This window comes from Bombyx mandarina, chromosome 23 (assembly GCF_030267445.1).
Source record: "Bombyx mandarina strain Sakado chromosome 23, ASM3026744v2".
NCBI lineage: Eukaryota > Metazoa > Arthropoda > Insecta > Lepidoptera > Bombycidae > Bombyx > Bombyx mandarina.
This window is the reverse complement of record NC_143229.1, coordinates 16,362,592-16,382,395: the sequence shown is the minus strand read 5'-3', so window position 1 is coordinate 16,382,395 and position 19,804 is coordinate 16,362,592. Positions and strand designations below refer to the sequence as shown.

Here is a 19,804-nt window from a genome sequence, read left to right as displayed (position 1 = left end):
AAAATCGGTCCAGCCGTTCTAGAGAATAGCCAGAACAAGCCGACATAAAAAAATTGTAAAAAATTTTATTTTGGTGTATGTACCATATACATTTATTCATATAATATGCGTGTAGTAAAAAGCGGTTATTTCGATATTACAAACAGACACTCCAATTTTATTTATATTCTGTAATTAAATAAAATAAAATCGATTTTTAATGTTAATGGATGAAGGTCCTAATTAGGTTATATTTTTGGCAACTTTCATTTTTAATAGTGTATAATTAATGTTACTCCTTAGAGGACTACGTATTGTATGTATATATGCAGTTTTATTATGATAATTAAGACAATCTAATGACGCTTCGGTTGAAATCAGCCAAGAGGCTTAGATTATAAGGCGGATAAAACGATTATACCCACCGCCGGCACTCCGGTACAAATGAACTCAGGCGCGGAAGGTCAACAAGGGTACAAAATATTTGCGTTCCATTGCTGGCTCACTACCGGATTCCGTATACAGTGTGATATTAAAACGCGATAATATTCTTAATTATTTTTTATTAAACACAACTACATTCTAGCAAACAAGGAAAATGCACAGATATCAGCAGAGACATCAGCGTGAACATCGTAATGCGGGTGCTCTCAGAACATTTCATTCTATTCTCATATCTCCACTCCATTTTACCCTCTCTCTTCCTTACATCAGTACCCTTCTCCTGTCGTCATGATAGAACTTTACGTTCATCTAATAAGTCTACTGATAATAATAATAATAATCTCTATATATAAAAATGAATTGCTGTTCATTAATCTCGCTAAAACTCGAGAACGGCTGAACCAATTTGGCTAATTTTGGTCTTGAATTATTTGTGGAAGTCCAGAGAAGGTTCAAAAGGTAGATAAATATGAAAATGCTCGGAATCAAATAAAAATAACAATTTTGTTTTCCCTTTGATGTGTCCTCTGTCGGACGGATTCCTTTTGTTTGTTTTAAGTTTATTTTATACAAAAGTTTAGGTCTTTTATTTCTCGATTGAGGCACTACAAAGTCTGCCGGGTCAGCTAGTAATAATAATAAATAAATAATCAAATGTTGAAATGTGCTTCTGAAAATAAATCTTCACTAAGATCTCATCAACGTGAACATGCTGTAGGAAGTTTTCATTATCTGAAATGAGATAAAAGTGATTAGTTATATATACAGGGTCTGCAGATTTTAAAGGAAAACTCCGGTCATAGACAGAGCCCACTGAGTTTCTTTTTTTTTTTTTTTCTTGCCTTTGTAGGCAGACGAGCATACGGCCCACCTGATGGTGAGTGGTTACCGTCGCCCATGGACTTAAGCAATGCCAAGCGCAGAGTCAAGCCGCTGCCTACCGCATCTTTCTCTTCCGGAATCCTCTCAGTGGGTCGCGTTTCCGGTCCGGTGGTAGATTCTGCGAAGCACTGCTCTTGTTAGGGCCAGTGTTAGCAACACTCCCGGTTTGAGCTAAGTGAACCCACCTACACGTTAAGGAGAAGCTGAAATAGCCACTCAAGGCTATCAGAATAGGTAGGAAAAAAATCACATGTCCATACCACGCTAACCGTCCACTCTTTAATTTTGGAGTAGCATATGTTAGCCACGTATTGGTTAAAATTAGTACTTGCTTGCGAGCTTTGTGGGCATAGTCGTATCGTTCAGTATGGGTTAATTTAAGTTCTCTAAGATTCGAGAACGTTCTCGACAAGCTGGATACAATGAAAACACATACCCATACGAAAAGCTCCATGTCAAAAGCGAACATGTTAAAAGCCGTTATCTCGACGATAACTTGACTGCGTGCTACCATGAATGGCATCATTCTCTTGATCCTCAAGTCCGATACGGACTCCCATCCGCAACAGTAGATCAGGGTAGGGGTTTCGGCTGCCTGGATGAATAGGATCTTCATTAACATTGATAATATAATAAAATAAAATAAAAATAAAGATAACATTGTAAGATCCCATAGACATCTACAAAACGCCACCACCCACCTTGAGATATGAGTTCTGAGGTCTCAAGTATAGCTACAACGGCTGCCCTACCCTTCAAACCGAAACGCATTTCTGCTTCACTACAGTAATAGGCAGAGTGGTGGTACCTACCCGTGCGGACTCACAAGAGCTCCTACCACCAGTAAAAGAAATAAGTAAAATAATAAATGAATAAATATAATTACCATGCATTTGAGATTGGCTGCGTAACGACAAGGCAGGTAGATGTGGATTATGGAGATCACGAATATAATGTATCTCACGTCTATGTTGAAGCTCTGGAAAGATTTTTAATTGTATGACATTTCGTCGCCGCCTTTAAGAAAAGGCCAGTTCTATTCGTAAGGAATCCTTGGCTTTGACTTGGCTGGGTCCCATTTATTGACGATGTTCCACCGTTAGTCTTAAGTTGCCTATCCATCGATGGAAATAAAAAAAATGCTTCCAAAATATTACCTGGACAATATGATACATGCAAGTGCACATTTGTATCATCGTAGCCACATATATGAGACCGAGCCATATGTTGAACGTGTCCTGTATTAATGCGATGTACCTAAAACAATGAAATCTATTAAGAATATGTCAAACCCGTCGCTTGCGACGAAGGGCTTGGCGAGTAAACTAACCCCAAAGCCCACTGAGTTTCTCGCCGGATCTTCTCAGTGGTCGCGTTTCCGATCCGGTGATAGATTCTGCGAAGCACTATTCTTGCTAGGGCCAGTGTAAGCAACATTTCCGGTTTGAGCTCCGAGAGCTCACCTATATACTAGGGTAACGCTGATATAGCCTCTCAGGCTATTAGCATAAATAGAAATAAAAAAGGATAAGCTGGCGTTGTGTGGATTTGAATACACAGGGTGCTTAGCTTTGCCTTATCATGGATAGGACCATCTCAACAGTTTCTCATGCTTTGATTTGATGAGTCTTTATGCACATTCTTCGGTCACATTATCAGAAAGAGCGGTGACAATCTTGAAAAATCTATGGTAACTGGCAAGATTGCAGGCAAAAGATCTCGTGGCCGCAATCCAATGCGCTGGTGCGACCAAATCCGCACAAATCTAGATACCACAGTCTACGATGCGATACATACCGCCGAAAACAGAGGAAGATGGCGAAAATCATCCAGAGAAGGATAATGGGAGGAGAGGGTCACGGCCCTCAGACAAGATGAACGCGACTCAGGGAGGATGATGTAAATGAGATGTTGAGTGATCATTTCATCTCTTGTCTCAAGTTATTGGGAGTATTATTATTGCTTAGATGGGTGGACGAGCTCACAGTCCACCTAGTGTTAAGTGGTTACTGGTGCCCATAGACATCTACAACGTAAATGCGCCACCCACCTTGAGATATAAGTTCTGAGGTCTTAAGTATAGTTATAACGGCTGCTCCACCCTTCAAACCGAAACGCATCACTACCACCAGTAACTCACTCATAAGTCCTCCTCTGCTCTTCAATGACCGCAACGATCTTCTCGTGTCTCCTGCTGTCACTCCTCATGGCGTCTTCGAGCGCTCTGCAATACAGCTTCATCTTCAAACAGGCGTGGTTTATGCATAGTCCAAAGAAGCCGTCGTATCCCACGTAGTTGATGATGTATATAAACGAGGAGAAAAACGTATAAACGAACATTATCTCGAAGAATGGTGACTCAAATCTGCGGACAAGTGTTTTTGTTTTGGACCTTTAAACCGTTTCATGCGTCCATCTGAAGTCAAGTATTTTTTATTGCTTAAATGGGTGGACGAGCTCACGGCCCACATCTACAACGTAAATGCCGCCACCCACCTCGAGATATAAGTTCTAAGGTCTCAGTATAGTTACAACGGCTACCCCGCCCCTCAAACTGAAACGCATTACTGCTTCACGGCTGAAATAGGCAGGGTGGTGGTTCTCTCGATGAAACTGGAATATTCGAGAGACAATTCTGGTTTTTTCGATATCTCTTTTTGCCATCTGTCGACAGGTGGCATTACTTGTACAGTTATAACAGTGTTAACGCAAATCATATTTTTTTCGGGCTTAAAAGTAAGTAATAAAAAAGGTCACGGGAAATTGTCAACAGACCTGTCTTCCGGGTCGTCGGTAAAGGGATTGTTTATATCATGTATCATATGCTTCGTGGAGTCTAATTTAAAAGTGAAACTGTGAATGTTCAATAGAATCGCAATGACCGGGAAGGACAGGCCGCAACTCATAACTATTAGCGTCCAGCCCAACTCGCAGTATATCTGACAGCTTCTGATGCTGGACGCCGCGATCTCTCTGTCCTCTCCTTTCAGACCGTTGTAAGCTAGATGGTCGCGGTTTATTTCGGAGACTAGTTCATTGGCCTGTCTTCGTTTGTAGTACATTAGTGCCACCTAAAAAAGAAGTTTTTTTTATTTATTTTTTATTGCTTAGATGGGTAGACGAGCTCACAGCCCACCTGGTGTGAAGTGGTAACTGGAGCCCATAGATATCTACAACGTAAATGCGCCACCCACCTTGAGATATAAGTTCTAAGGTCTCAGTATAGTTACAACGGCTACCCTACCCTTCAAACCGAAACTCATTACTGCTTCACGGTGGAAATAGGCGGGGTGGTGGTACCTACCCGCGCGGACTCACAAGTGGTCCTACCACCAGTAATTACGCAAGTTATAATTTTGCGGGTTGGTTTTTTATTACACGATGTTATTCCCTCACCGTTTTAGTTGCGTTTTATCGAGAGCACTCATGAAAGACTTTCAATTATCGTAACCCTTTTCTTCGTTATAGTTAAGTGGGTCGTAAGGCGTGTGGGCTTTTACTCGCCCCTACCAAAGCTCCGTCAGTTAATACAATTGATCCATTGTATGTAATGGTCTAGATTTATAATTTAAAAAATCAAATAAAAATGCCTCTCGGGACGCCCGACAGAAGTGATAATTTAAAATAATCTAAGTTGAACTATTTAATATTGAAATTGATTAACTGCAGAAAAGATTAAGTTATCACTTAAATCTTATGTAAATTAAAGTCGTCGTGGCCTAAAGGATAAGACGTCCGGTGCATTCGTATCGAGAGATGCAACGGTGTTCGAATCCCGCAGGCGTGTACCAATTATTCTAATGAAATACGTACTTAACAAGTGTTCACGATTGACTTCCACGGTGAAGGAATAACATTGTGTAATAAAAATCAAACCCGCAAAATTATAATTTGCGTAATTACTGGTGGTAGGACCTCTTGTGAGTCCGCACGGGTAGGTACCACCACCCCGCGTATTTCTGCCGTGAAGCAGTAATGCGTTTCGGTTTGAAGGGTGGGGCAGCCGTTGTAACTATACTGAGACCTTTGAACTTATATCTCAAGGTGGGTGGCGCATTTACGTCGTAGATGTCTATGGGCTCCAGTAACCACTTAACACCAGGTGGGCTGTGAGCTCGTCCACTCATCTAAGCAATAAAAATTGTTTTTACCGTCCGGCTTCGGAATGAACTTCCTTCTATTGTTTCCACTCCTTTGTTTAATCGAGGCTTGCGGAGAATTAGACCGTTATCCGGTCTTAGACAGGGACTTAGCGCCGCTTTTGCATGGTCCAATAATGAATGTTTTTTTTTTTGCTACCTTTGCTGATAGCCTTAAGAGGCTATTTCAGCTTCACCCTAGCGTGTAGCTGAGCTCTCGGGGCTCAAACCGAAAGTGTTGCTAACACTGGCCCCAGTAAGAGCAGTGCTTCGCAGAATCTACCACCGGATCGGAAACGCGATGCACTGAGAAGATCTGGGGAGAAACTCGTGGGCTATAAATGTACCTTAACGAATCCTCCTATGAACGGTCCTATGACCGTGCTGTGTCGTATTGTGTTGTTGAGGTCGCTCTCTATGAAGAACTCGTACATTTCCGTAACGATCATAAACGCTAGCGGGATCACGCTCAGAAGCATCAGCCCTGCGGACGTAAACAATGTCCTTTAAATAACTTTTTTTTTCAACGGATTTTATGACCTGGTAACTAAGACCTTTAAGTCATGTCTTATTTTTATTTATATTCTTATTATTATGAAAAATGATAATATGGAGTGAAATGAAACAAAATGAAATGAGATGAGATGATATGGGATGAAATATAATCTTAGTAAAATGGTGGTCATTTACTGAGATTTTTTCAGTTGGCTTTTTGGAGGATTCCGAGAAGTTACGTCTAGCGTTTTTGTTTCATTTTCCCACATTTGTGCACTTTCACAGATATTAAACAGTTAATAAACCACCGTTATTACCCATTTAAACCTGAAGAAACACTAAATAGACAAAATAAAACAAATCACACAACTTCACTCCTCGCGTTCCCGCCAAAAAGTCCCTTTAAATAACGAATCGAAAGGGTTTATTCAAAAACTTGATCGATTCGGTGGTGCAATAATTACCGCCCTGACGGTTGCGGGGTCCTGGACAAACATTCGTGTGATGAACAGGTTTGCTTGCTCTTTGTCTGGGTTGTTATTGTCTATTTATATAAGTACATATCGATGAAAGGGTGTTTGGTTTATGCGACATTTTTTCGACTTTACAGCAGAGCCATTTAATGTTTAAAATTTGGAAAAGATATCATAACAAAAAATAATTCTTCAAGCTATTTGAATGGGGGTAAACTTAGTTGAAGTCCAGTTAAAAAAATCGGACTGTTGATGTTTATACCAAATAAAAGGCACCTTTAATTACAAAAATAAATGTCGAGTATTGAGCGAAATGTCGCTTAAACGCCTTTTACGCCTCGATAAGTACGTCAGTCTCTGGTGCCCTTCGATCAACAATAGTAACTGTTGATCGAAGCTGGTGCCCATAAAACAAGGAAACTTAATTTGAGGCTGGGCAACCCTGCGTGTTTTTTTTTTAGTTATTATTTATTTTAACAAATTCTTTAACACTCTTCTCACATTCATCGAATCGAGATTATGCAGTCAAGATAGGAATTCGTTAAATAGAAGCATCGACTGAGGTTTATTTAGAAAACTGCGCTTACCTATGTATATAAGTCTTCTTTTCTCGGTCGCCGGATTTGGGTAAATCATAGCGGCTATCATTGTGAACGTAATTATTCTGTATGTCTCGTGAAACGGCTTAAAGATGTAGTTCGACATAGTTCCTAAAAATTGTGGGCTGATGATGATATACTTTTTCACAATCTATTTGCTAGTAGCCTAAAAGGGTATTCCAGCTAAGTCCGGACCGGTAGGTGAGCTCACGGGCTCGACCTGAGAGAATTTGCTAACACTGGCCCTAGCGATAGCAGTGCTTCGTGGAATCTACCACCGGATGCGACCCTCTGAGAAGATTCGGCGAGAAACTCAGTGGTTTGTATCTGTGGGTTAGTTCACTTGTTGTTATCGACGACCTAAAGGAATCTAGTATGGCTAAAAGCGAACGCGGTATCTCGTTCGTTTCTTGATTTTGAATGGTCTAGCCACAAATGACGTCACTAGTTTAACAGACCCTTGTAAATTTTGTCAATTTTTAAGAGCAAGTCGCCTGTTATGATATTCTGAGAAACTTACATGGAAACTGGCTGGTTTTATAGCCTAACAGTCTAATCGTAGACTTATGTACAGGGTGTGGTTTGTCGCTGCGAACCTTCAAAGCCTGCGACTAGAGTGGGTAGTCAATATCGGAGGACAGGCTTGCAAATGTGGAAGATTTTATTTTAGTTTTTATTGCTTAGATCGGTGGACGAGCTCACAGCCCACCTGGTGCTAAGTGGTTACTGGAGCCCATAGACATCTACAACGTAAATGCGCGTAAATTTGCGGGCTTGATTTTTATTACACGGTGTTATTCCTTTGCTGTGGAACTCAATCGTTAACATTTGTTAAGTACGTATTTCATTAGAAAAATAGGTACCCGCCTGCGGGATTTGAACACCGTTGCATCGCTAGATAGGAATGCACTGGACGTCTTATCCTTTAGGCCACGACGACTTCAAAGTCTCTGTGTCTCTCTTGTGACTCTGAGCCAAAATACGCACATAACTGGGAGGGATAAGTCGAAGTCAGATCTGACTGGTTTCTATCTCAAAAGATAGTATGCTTAAGTGATTTGTTTTTGTCTAATTGTCTAATTGGCGGTAGGACCTCTTGTGAGCGTAACTATACTAAGACCTTAGAACTCATGTCTCAAGGTGGGTTGCGGCATTTACGTTGTAGATGTCTATGGGCTCCAGTAACCACTTAACACCAGGTGGGCTGTGAGCTTGTCCTTACATATATGCAATAAAAAAAATCTTTACAGTTCAATTTTGAAAGGTTTTAGAGAAACACACGATATAAAGTGATTAGTTTTCCTGCGATTTTTAGTTTTGAACTGTAAATGCGTATTGATTTTTTTTCTTAACAAAAAAATAGTAAAAGACTGGAAATTTTTCATTTTGGCACAATCCTCAAACGTATCAAATTTTTTTCCTACCTATTCTAGTAACCTCAAGGGTTATACTAGATTCGCAGAACTAGTAGGTGAGCTCACGGGGCTCTAACCAGACGAAGTTGCTAACATTAGCCCTAGCAAGAGCAGTGCTTCGCGAATGAATCTACTACCGGATCGGAATCGCGACCCGCTGAGAAGTTCCGGCGAGAAACTCAGCGGCCGGACTACGAAGTCTGCTGGGTCAGATAGTATTTAATATATTTATATTACATTGAACACATTCCGGGCTTGTGCCTCATTGGAGCTGCAGTTTAAAGTATTGGAGTGTTCTGGAATAGTATCGTGCTTAATGAAATGGGTAGTAGATTGTTACAAACTGCTCCGGACCACACCCTGTATATGGTTGCGAGGAATAAATAAAGACGCCTCCAGGCATGAAACCTTTGAAACAAAACCCAAAGGGTAATGATGTCTGTAATGTTTCAGGTCCTAATTAGAGCAATTACTTTCTAAGCTTGAGCGCTTTGATAATGTTTTTATTAATTAATTTGGGAGAACGCATCTGTGGTTTTATAGCTTAGATTCAATAGCTGATGCTTTAGATGTTTAATTCCTTTGTCATAATTAACTTAACTAGTGGTCCCTCTATAGTCGTTAATTGAAATTATAAGTTTGGACATTATTATGGTTCTATTGTCAAAGATTATTATTATACTTCTATAATCACAGATTTCGCCAAGACTACACTATAGACAAATAATAATATAGACAAACAATATTAGTCTATTGTCAATTTGACCACAGACTTTCAATAACAACAAAAGTTTGACAATAAACACAGAGTATATGTGTGTATATGTATAGTGTCAAATACATGGTAGTGTGTGTAATATTTTCTTTATTGATTTAATGTATTTTTTATGCATAATTAAAAAAAATATAACATTCTGCACTCCTTTTCTGTATCTTTATATATATTTCTTCTGTGCGTGTGTTTGTTTGTCACTGAACTCCTAAACGGCTGGACCGAATTGAACGATTTTATTTGTATGCGTTTGGGTGGCGCCCTGGATTGTTTTAATTCACAAATCAGCCCGGTAGGTGGCGCTACAGTCGGTATATAGGTTATTTATCTTTCCTAGAAATAATTTATATGGAAAAACAACGTTTGTCGTGTTACCTAGTTCTCGTATAAGTGTGGGAAGTTTCATACTCCTCCGTCCGCGCAATTTTCGTAAAAAGGGGTCCAAAGTTTCTGATTCACGTATTAATGATTAGATGCTAAAAGTACTTTGGTGTACTTAATGTCAGAGACTTTTACAAGTCAACCCAGATGTAGAAAGTCCTGTGTTGGGAAATATTTTGAATATTCCTATCCCAAGCTTTTTTCCTACCTTATCGCTGACAACCTATGGGGCTATTCCAGCTACGAGCAGACGGGCAGGTCTGTTCCAAGTCAGCCGATGTATTTCTATTAAACGATATTTGCTATGTCGGGTCCAAATCCTTTAAGCATGCATCGATGTCTCTAATAAAACGGGTATTTTACTCATGTCCAAGGATGACTTTTACGATGAAAGAATAATTATAACATGTTTTTTTTATTTTTTTTTATTGCATAGATGAGGGAATCTGGTGTTAAGTGGTTACCGGAGCCCATAGACATCTACAACGTAAATGCCGCCACCCACCTTGAGATATAAGTTCTAAGGTCTCAGTATAGTTACAAGGGCTGCCCCACCCTTCAAACCGAAACGCATTACTGCTTCACGGCAGAAATAGGCAGGGTGGTGGTACCTACCCGTGCGGACTCATAAGAGATCCCACCACCAGTTAAATAATAAAAAAGTAATCCGAATAATTTACTTGGTGTTAGATCATAGATTTCCATTCTACGATGAGCGACCTTAAAGCGACCAATAATCGGAAACGCTGGAAAGGCATAATAAAAAATAAAATCCTGTCTGAACATTATGGTCACGTCCTTCAGCAGCAAGGAAAAGACGCCAGGAGAAGGAGGAGAGCATATTTTTAACCCGCATTTGGACCTATGTATCAATTGTGAATTTTTGTCACGGCGCATTAATACATTTTAGTTTTAAGGGTGGGCATGGACAGCTGGATTATACCTTCGATTTGCATCTTGTGCTTCAGATGAACGCGTCCACGTTGCTTATGGTTGCCGGTGACGCCAATAATGGTGCTTGAAAATTGGTCTATTCTATGTATTTCTAGTTGCTTGATTGCGATTAACACTGATCATACCAAGACTCACTGGTACCTATTTCTACCATTGAGGGTATATGACAAGTATTACTCAAAATAAACAAACCAAATCAAAAAAAAAGTACAATAACTGTAGATTAATTGGTAAGAAAAAGTCATGAAGTTCAAAATGTGTAATTTAAACCGTTATGGTTTGTTTAGTGTTAAAATAGGTGGTAAAAGCGAATGTCCTTCATCATCAGGTTTGCAACGCAGCTCTGGAGGTGTACGTGCGTCGCGCCTACACATCCTACGACATCGCCTGTCTCCAACATCTGGCGTTATCTGGCGAGCTGGGAGTGGTACATTTCCAGTTCATCCTGCCCACAGGACATCCTAACCGGTAAGGCGGGTCTGCAGTCTCTCAATTTCAGGCTAGCCACTCAAAGTTCAAAACACGTTCGGAGATACTTCGATAATCTTGGAAACTGCGGGCAGTACATATTCATACTCATTGTGTTACCCATCCTTCGTGTCAGTGCCTACCCAATACCGTTCGTGAAGCAGCACTACTTTTTTCCCCCCCCCACCTATGCTGATAGCCTTGAGAGGCTATTTCAGCTTCTGCTTGACGTAAAGGTGAGCTCACGGGGCTCAAACCGGGTGTGTTGCTAACACTGGCCCTAGCAAGAGCAGTGATTCGCAAAATCTACCACCGGATCGGAAACGCGACCCACTGGGAATATCCGGCGAGAAACTCAGTGGCTGTGTCTGAGGGTTAATTTACTCGTCGAGCCCTTCGTCGCAAGCGACGGGTTCGGCGAGGACGGTGACCGGTGCTTGAGGTACCTAAAAGCACCGTTAATGGATCGGGAGGGTCCGTAATGACGTGCTTAGGGCGACGTCGACTGTTTACCATTCGGTCCACAGGATCGGGTATGACACTACTAATACTCATCATTCATCATCATTATTTCCTATTACCCTCTGCTGGGGTGTAGGTCTCGAATCAAATCCTTCCATTTACATCGGTCTGTTTTAGCTCCTCCCACGTTATGCCCAAGACATCTAGCTCCTGCTCCACCGAGCGACGCCAAGTTGTTCTGGCTACTAATACTGCTCCCACAATTGATCCTGATCAGGATACCGCTGTCCCAATCGGAGATTGAGCTGTCCGCGAGCGAGGACAAGGTCGGGATCCCGGCCGAGCTGAGCGCAGCCGCCATGCGCAAGTGCCACCATCGGACCGGAGCGCTGGCGGCGTTCCTCTCGTTCGACCAGTTCGTGCAGTACGCTGACGAACTCCTGGACCTGGTCCACGACTTTGCTAGTTCGGCCTCGGTCAGGAAGGAGGTTGGTGGCTTTTACTACTTATACTTTTTTTTAATGCCCTAGTAGGCAAACGAGCGTACGGCCCACGTGATGGTGAGTGGTTACCGTCGCCCATGGACTTCAGCAATGCCAGGGGCAAAGCCAAGCCCCGGCCGCGTTAGGTACTCTCCACGAGCCTCGGTTGAGAAGGTCTTTATTTTCAATTAGTTGATCTGAGGTGAAGTTTAGTTTGAAGTTGTCGTGGCCTAAAGGATAAGACGGCCGGTGCATTACCACCGCCGGTACCACGATTCGATTAACTTCCACGGTGAAGGAATAACGTCGTGTAATAAAAATCAAACCCTCAAAATTATAATTTGCGTAATTGCTGATGGTAGGACGTGGTGTGAGTCCGCACGGGTAGGTACCGCAAAGGGTTAAAGATTCCGATAGCCTTATGCAAGTACCCTGTACTTACTTTGCACGTACCCTTTATATGTATATTCACGAACTCGAAGACACTGTAGTGCCTACAAGCTGTGAACCCGTCTCACCTCAGATCAACAGTTTCTTTTTATTGCGTTGATGGGTGGACGAGCTCACAGCCCACCTGGTGTTATGTAGTTACCGGAGCCCATAGACATCTACAACGTAAATGCTGCTACCCACCTTGAGATATGAGTTCTAAGGTCTCAATATAGTTACAACAGCTACCTCGCCCTTCAAACCGAAACGCATCACTGCTTCACGGCAGAAATAGGCAAAGTGGTGGTACCTACCCGTGCGGACTCACAAGAGGTCCTACCACCAGTAAACATGTTATGTAAATGTAAGACTATAGGCCCTATACGTGTGGCTACTGGACATCAAAAGGTTAAATATGTCAAACGAAGATGAGGGTCAATAAGCTTGTCTCCAGGATCTCGCGGCGCTGCAGGAGGGCAGCGAGAGCCGCGACAGCACGAGCATCAACGTCGGCTTAGACTACAAGCAGAACATCATCGACGAGGAGGTGGTGAGTTCATGATCAGCTGTGAACCCGCACGTGTTGGATCCAATAACATTTTGGGCAATTGAACAGTCAATAGGGCTTGTGACGTGTTAAGGGTCAGACGAGTCAATTAGAACTACCCTTAGACGAGGAATACATATACGAGACTTCCTGTACACACGTCTTAAATCCGAAAATTGTAAAGCTTTAATAATAAAGTTTTTTTTTTTTGTAGTTTACCAAATTGTGACTAATTAATTAAAATTATAAGCTTGAACATTATTATGGTTCAATTATCAAAGGCTAATAAACTTCTATAATGACAGATTTCGCCAAAACTACACTATAGGCAATAATATTAAAGACAAACAATATTAATTTATTCTCAATTTGACCACAGACTTTAAACAACAAGAAAGTGTTGACAATAAACATAAGAGTATATATGCGTGTGTATGTGCGTGTCAAATACACGCTAGTGTGTGTAATGTTTTCTTTATTGATTTAATGTATTTATCAGGCAAAATAAAAAAAAAATTAAATTCTGTAGGTACTCCTCTATATTCTCTGTAAGTGTGAGAAATTTCATACTGCTCCGTCCGTGCAATTTTATTAAAAAGGGGTACAAAGTTTTTGCTTCCCGTGTTAATATATAGATCGGGATTCGGATAAGTACGTACATGCCTACTATATAAAGTCGCTGTGTTCATCCACAGTGCGTCTTCAGAGTACTTTTCTGCCACGTACCGTCCAGCTCTAGCATGAGCTCCCTCCACGGTGTTTCCCGAACGCTATGACATGTTCTTCAAGGTTTGCAGACCTTGACCTGCCTTTGACCTTGTAACCACTCACCATCATGCGGTTCGTAGGCTGGTCTATCTACAAGGGTCATTAGAAAAGTATGATCCCCTCAAAAGTTCCCAAAAATCAAACCCGCAAAATTATAGTTGACGTAATTACCGGTGGTAGGACCTGTTCTGAGTCGGCGCGGTACCACCACCCTGCCTATTTCTGCCGTGAAGCAGTAATGCGTTTCGATTTGAAGAGCGGGGTAGTCGTTGTAACTGTACTTGAGACCTTAGAACTTATATCTCAAGATGGGTGGCGTAATTACGCTCTAGATGTCTACGGGCTCCACTAATCACTTAACACCAGGTGGGCTGTGAGCTCGTCCACCCATCTAAGCAATAAAAAAAAAATAATAATAATAAAGGTGTGTTTGTTGTTCAGCCGTTGGAACCAATCCACATCCTGATGATCGGGGTGAGGGACAACGGGGAGGCGGACGACAGCGCCGTCTCACGTCGCTTCGGGAACTTCTGCAGGGCCCACCGACACGAGCTGCATCACAAGCGGATCCGAAGAATCACCTTTATGCTGCTCATCAAGTTAGTTGACAAACGAAAAGCAACACGCTGTATGAGGCGTGAGGAAAACTATCCTTGCCTTACAACTTCGCTTATTAGAAGAAAGAAAGAAATCATTTATTCACTAAGCATAGTGAAAATGAGTTATTACAGAAGTTAAAAGCAGCATGTACAAAGCATGTCATAATTAGACATGCGAATTTTAGTGCAGTGCAAGACATTATGATATTATATAATTTACCATTCATCCATCCATAATTCAAGTAATCATAAAAAAATCCATATATTATTTTCAATGTCGTCCCTTAGAAAATCATTTATGTGAAAATAATTTTCACTAATAAGATTATCTTTTAGTTTTTTCTGAAAATGAAAATCGTCTGTGTCTCTTAATTTCTTTAGTGGTTTAAATCTATACTAATATATAAATTGACATTAATATATATACTGACATAGTTCTGTTTCACCAAACACGCGTCTCCCCCCTCCAGACGTCAGTTCCCAAAGTTTTTCACGTACCGCGCCCGCAACGACTTCACCGAGGACACGATCTACCGCCACCTGGAGCCGGCCTCCGCCTTCCAGCTGGAGCTGTACAGGATGAGGAGCTACGAGCTCGAAGCGCTGCCGACCAGCAACCAGAAGATGCACTTGTACCTGGGGAAGGCGAAGGTACGAACGCGCAATGGATGCTCAAATCGAATATTGAAAAACCACTTTTTACTGATGGTAGGACCTCTTGTGAGTCCGCACGGTTAGGTGCCACCCCCTGCCTACTTCTGTCGTGAAGCAGTAATGCGTTTCGGTTTGAAGGGCAGGGCAGCCGTTGTACTGTTAAAAGTGAGACCCTACAACTCATGTCTCGAGGTGGGTGGCGGCATTTGCGTTGTAGCTGTCTGTGGGCTCCGGTAACCACTTAACACCAGGTGGGCCGTGAGCTCGTCCACCCAACTAAGCAATAAAAAACTAAACGCCTGAAACTTAATAAAAGTAAATTTTGATGGAATTACTTGAGGAATTTAAACATTTCCAATGTCTGGTTAAATATTCTCTTTAATACTATCACGATTTTTTGTATACCCATGTTATGTACCACATACTTAAAACTTAGCTGAAGGATAAAATACCATTAAATATATTGAACAATCATGTTATGAACTAAATGATTACTCTTAAAAAGGATTTTTTTTTTGAAGTGCGACTTCTTTAGAATCGTTGTGATTTCAAACTCGATGAAACGAAAAAATAAGTCCATAGAGACACAAACACATAAATGTATAGGATTCAGCCGGCGAGAGAACGAGATAGAATACATTATACGTGAAGTTAAAATATCAATTCACAGAGCGCGCTACCTCATACTATTAAAGATGATTTACAATTATTTACTAATGACAAAATTTTACATATACATAGACATTAAGGATAATTGTATTATAATTTTTGTAAGTTTCACTTCTACCACGTATGAATTGCACACATGTTTTTTTTTTTAATTTTATGGATATAGTTACATGTATTGTTAAGACGTAATTCGAATTAAAGATTTACATAAATGGATTCCAGGTGAAGAAAGGCCAGGAGGTGACGGACTACAGGTTCTTCATACGCTCCATCATCAGACACCAGGATTTGATCACGAAGGAGGCAAGCTTTGAATATCTGCAGAATGAAGGCGAAAGGTGACGATAATAAAGTTTTGGAAGATATTTAGTTCTTCCAGGTCGCTGAAGCCTTATTTGGGTCCGGCTAATTAACCACCGCCCGACATTCGGCATTGATTGTTTTGCGGTGAAAAGATCGATGGGTGAACGAGCTTACAGCCCACCTGGTGTTAAATGGTTACCGGATCCCATAGATATCTACTACGTAAATGCCGACACCCACCTTGAGATGTAAGTTCTAAGGTCTCAGTATAGTTACGACTGCCCCGCTCTTCAAACCGGCAACTTACTGCTTCACGGCAGAAATAGGCAGGGCGGTGGTACCAACCCGCGCGGACTCACAAGAGGTCCTGCCACCAGTGTAGTTTTGGAAGAGATTTAGTTCTTCCAGGTCGCTGAAGCCTTATTTGAGTCCGGCTAATTAGCCACCACCTGATATTCGGCATTGATTGTGTTGCGGTGGAAAGATCGAACCACAACCCAACCCTCCTCTTTTCTCATCCGGGCCTAGGACCTACTAGGGACTAGGACTGGGTAGGTCCGGGACTAGGAATTAGCAGAGTGGTTGTTACAGGGTGCTGCTGGAAGCCATGGATGAACTGGAGGTGGCGTTCTCTCACCCGCTAGCGAAGCGGACCGACTGCAACCACATATTTCTGAACTTCGGTCCGACCGTCATCATGGACCCTGCCAAGGTAACTGTACTGTGGCAGTAGTCCCCATAGAGAACAAGACATTTGACAGACGCCTGAATCGCGCTAACGCCATTTTCATAATGGGCCTACATATGCGCAAATCCACTCGCTCATTGTTATAACCCACAGACAGCCCACTGAGTTTCTCGCTGGATATTCTCAGTGGGTCGCGTTTCCGATCCAGTGGTAGATTTTGCGAAGCACTGCTCATGCTAGGGTTAGTGTTAGCAAAGTCGTCAGATTTGAGCACCGTGAGCTCACCTACTAGTTAAGGTTACGCTGAAATGGCCTCTCAATTCTATCAGCTTAGGTAGGAAACAAAGTCATTGGTAGACCTTCCCTGGCTCCTTACCTCCTTAAAACATGACCCACTATTTAAGCCGTAATTCCTGTGTGACAATAGCAGACTGAACATGAACACAAAGAAGGTGAGAGCCGTGAGAAGACGCTGACATGTCAACATGCTCCTACGGTTAATAACATTGTTTATAAATCGCGTTCAAAACTACTTCCTCAGTTCTGATTACTTCGTACGTTGAATTTTAGCTTCGTCACGATTTGACAGTTGACGTAACGATAAAGTGACATTAGAAAGAGACAGGTATACATTTATAAAGTTTAGCCTGTGACTACTCATGTGACGTGTACGTACACTCGTAATGTAATAAAATCTTAATGTGCTTTCAGATCGAGGAGTCGGTGCTCGGTATGGTCATGAGGTACGGCCCCAGGTTGTGGAAGCTGCGCGTGTTGCAGGCGGAGATACGGTTCACGCTTAGGATCGGTGAGTCCGCGTCGTCAATCAAGTCGGAGCTGGCCCTTCACTATACTGACGCACCAGCTGCCACCAGAGCCCCTTTCGGGATAATTTTATCCACCTGTCACCTTGAGAGCGAACACTCAATTGTATTGTACATAAGCTCCATCCCTATACATATATAAAGCTAAGAGTTTTATATTAGCGCATGATCTATACCCACAAATGACGTGACTCGGCCGCTATGTATATGCGGCGACATTACAGCCGTGTCCTCGTGCGCTTCTAAGCGTCCGTTGCCGCATTGTGAAGTAGCTTCGAACTGTTGTACCGCAGGTCCGGGGGCGCCGACCAAGAATATCCGTCTCTGTCTGTCCAACGGCTCCGGTTACTCGCTCGATGTCTACACGTACGAGGAGATATCCGACCCAAAGATCGGTGTTGTGAGTATCATCATCGTCATCCTATATCAATCCACTGCTGGACATCTCTCTCCAATTGCTCGCCACTGAGCATGTTCCTTGGCTTCTCTTATCCAGCTCCTGCCAGCCACCCTGCACAGGTCATCACTCCACCGAGCTTGAGTATAAATTATTATAATATTGCATTTAACATTAGCTCTGTTTGACCTCTAGTCGAAATTCGACCTTAATTACTGACAGCTCAAGGTTTTATTTTGTATAAACTGTTACGTCGGTAAGATCAACGCCATCTGTCGGTGAATGGCGGCAGTGAATATCAAAGTAAGTAAAATCGGGAACGCTCGAAAAGTGCAACAGTCAACGCCGCTAGTCGCCGCACCACCGAGCCAGTACTCACCACAGTTCTCTACCCGCAGATCATGTTCCACTCGTTTGGGCCGCGTCAGGGACCGATGCACGGGCTGCCCATCTCCACGCCCTACCTCACCAAGGACTACCTGCAGCAGAAGAGATTCCTGGTGAGCTCCCCTGATCCACGCACGGTTGGAACGTTACACTGAACCTTCAGTTCAAATTACCACCCGGCTTTGGAATAAGCTCCCCTCCACGGTGTTGCCTGAGCGCTATAACATGTCCTTCTTCAAACGAGGCTTGTGGAGAGTATTGAAGTATGGGCAGTAGCTTGGCTCAAGTCCATAGGTGACGGTAACCACTCACCATCAGGTGGGTTGTGTGCAATGGCAATAAAAAAGTTTTTAAATGTGACATTATAGATAATTTGTGCCGTGAAGCAGTAATGCGTTTCGGTTTGAAGACGGGGGGCAGTTGCTATACTGTAAAACTGAAACTTAGAACTCATGTCTCAAGGTAGATGGGGGGCATAAATGTTGTAGATGTCCATGGTCCAAAAAAAAGGTCGTTCATAAAAGTATTTTCTTTGTTCATTTATAAATTATTATTCGATTTTCTAAGAAAAATATCTGTATTCAATAATAAAAAGCGAAAACTTTCTTAATCAACGGTCAACCTGAGGACGGTTTGGTATACCAGAACTGTTTATAGGTTTAGTTTTAAAAACGCGTCTTGTTGCAAACGGTAGCAACTTACCACTCTAAGAGCCGTTATCTCATGTATTGGACTCTCATCGTGTTAAAACGAAAACTAAATATAGATTAAAAAATATATATTGCTTGTTTGTAAAGTCTATCCCCTTTGGTGAGATATATAGTATATCTCTATCGCTTGTTTCGCGCTCTCGCTCGCACGCTCAGGCGGAACGTGACACTTTTTCGTGTGTGCTTGGTGCGCGGTGTTAATTGATTTATAAGAGACGTTATTACGTAAAAAATTATGATATTTAATTGGCAATTTATTGCTTTTTTTTGAACAGGCAACATCGCAAGGAACTACCTACGTTTACGACATTCCGGATATGTTCCGTCAGGTTGTCGAGAAGAGGTGGAGGGACTGCATCGAAGATGGCACCGTCGATGGTTAGCTTATGTTTCTAATGCTTCACCCGGAATTGAGTGTGTTTAGTATATGGAGTTGGAACAGCTTCCCTTCGTTTGCCGCTAGGGGCGCTGTTCCAACTCCATACAAATTTGAGTTAACTTTACGCGATCGAGAATGTTAAAAAAACGGTGCTCGTGCAACTTGGTGCACGTGTATGAAGTATGAAGTGAAACTTCTTTTTCGATGTGTAGTATTGTGGTTTTCTTCGTTTTTGATCCTTAATATATATATAATTTTTTTTTTTTTTTTAACAATCACGCCACGTTAACTGATCCCGTGATAAGTTCGTAAAGAACTTGTGTTACAGGTACCAGATAGCGGATATAAATGTAAGATTTTTATTATACACATACATATATTTAATAGACATCCATAACCTTGGAAAAGACATTTATATTTATCATACAAATATCTTCCCTTGGCGGGATTCGAACCCGCGACCCCCTTGTGTAGTGACCATGTCACTTACCACTACACCAGACGG

At 41.9% G+C, this 19,804-nt stretch overlaps 2 protein-coding genes across 5 annotated transcripts in view; one reads left to right on the top strand and one right to left on the bottom strand.

Annotated features, from left to right (window-relative positions):
• The window catches only part of ACC (acetyl-CoA carboxylase), a 59,918-nt gene that overhangs the window by 23,992 nt on the left and 16,122 nt on the right, over nt 1-19,804 (top strand). For both annotated transcript variants that reach the window (XM_028179099.2, XM_089737644.1), the window contains 11 exons: nt 10,862-11,001; nt 11,741-11,951; nt 12,829-12,924; nt 14,131-14,288; nt 14,759-14,939; nt 15,834-15,949; nt 16,506-16,626; nt 17,314-17,410; nt 17,720-17,826; nt 18,222-18,323; nt 19,196-19,298. In XM_028179099.2, the coding sequence (XP_028034900.2) occupies nt 10,862-11,001; nt 11,741-11,951; nt 12,829-12,924; nt 14,131-14,288; nt 14,759-14,939; nt 15,834-15,949; nt 16,506-16,626; nt 17,314-17,410; nt 17,720-17,826; nt 18,222-18,323; nt 19,196-19,298 (1,432 nt within the window). The remainder of the gene's footprint in view (nt 1-10,861; nt 11,002-11,740; nt 11,952-12,828; nt 12,925-14,130; nt 14,289-14,758; nt 14,940-15,833; nt 15,950-16,505; nt 16,627-17,313; nt 17,411-17,719; nt 17,827-18,221; nt 18,324-19,195; nt 19,299-19,804) is intronic.
• Nucleotides 236-7,507, bottom strand: Or-14 (candidate olfactory receptor). 3 transcript variants are annotated; one of them, XM_028179100.2, is made up of 9 exons: nt 7,000-7,507; nt 5,792-5,928; nt 4,081-4,376; nt 3,446-3,670; nt 2,463-2,562; nt 2,192-2,284; nt 1,742-1,900; nt 1,066-1,155; nt 236-763 (listed from the first exon to the last, which is right to left on the bottom strand). In XM_028179100.2, the coding sequence occupies exons 1-8, from the start codon at nt 7,115-7,117 to the stop codon at nt 1,111-1,113; spliced, it is 1,173 nt and encodes a 390-aa protein (XP_028034901.2). In that variant the 5' UTR covers nt 7,118-7,507; the 3' UTR covers nt 236-763; nt 1,066-1,110. The 3 variants fall into 3 exon arrangements, with proteins under 3 accessions (XP_028034901.2, XP_089593449.1, XP_089593448.1); XM_089737323.1 differs by having other exon boundaries at nt 236-760; XM_089737322.1 differs by lacking the exon at nt 236-763 and having other exon boundaries at nt 926-1,155.

Excerpts from the sequence above, each read along its gene's own strand:
- Or-14 (XM_028179100.2), bottom strand. The coding sequence starts at position 7,117 with ATGTCGAACTACATCTTTAAGCCGTTTCACGAGACATACAGAATAATT. Across the intron at positions 5,929-6,999 it reads AAGAAGACTTATATACATAG|GGCTGATGCTTCTGAGCGTG; the intron begins GTAAGCGCAGTT and ends TTACGTCCGCAG. Across the intron at positions 2,563-3,445 it reads GAGCAGAGGAGGACTTATGA|GTACATCGCATTAATACAGG; the intron begins GTGAGTTACTGG and ends TCATTGTTTTAG.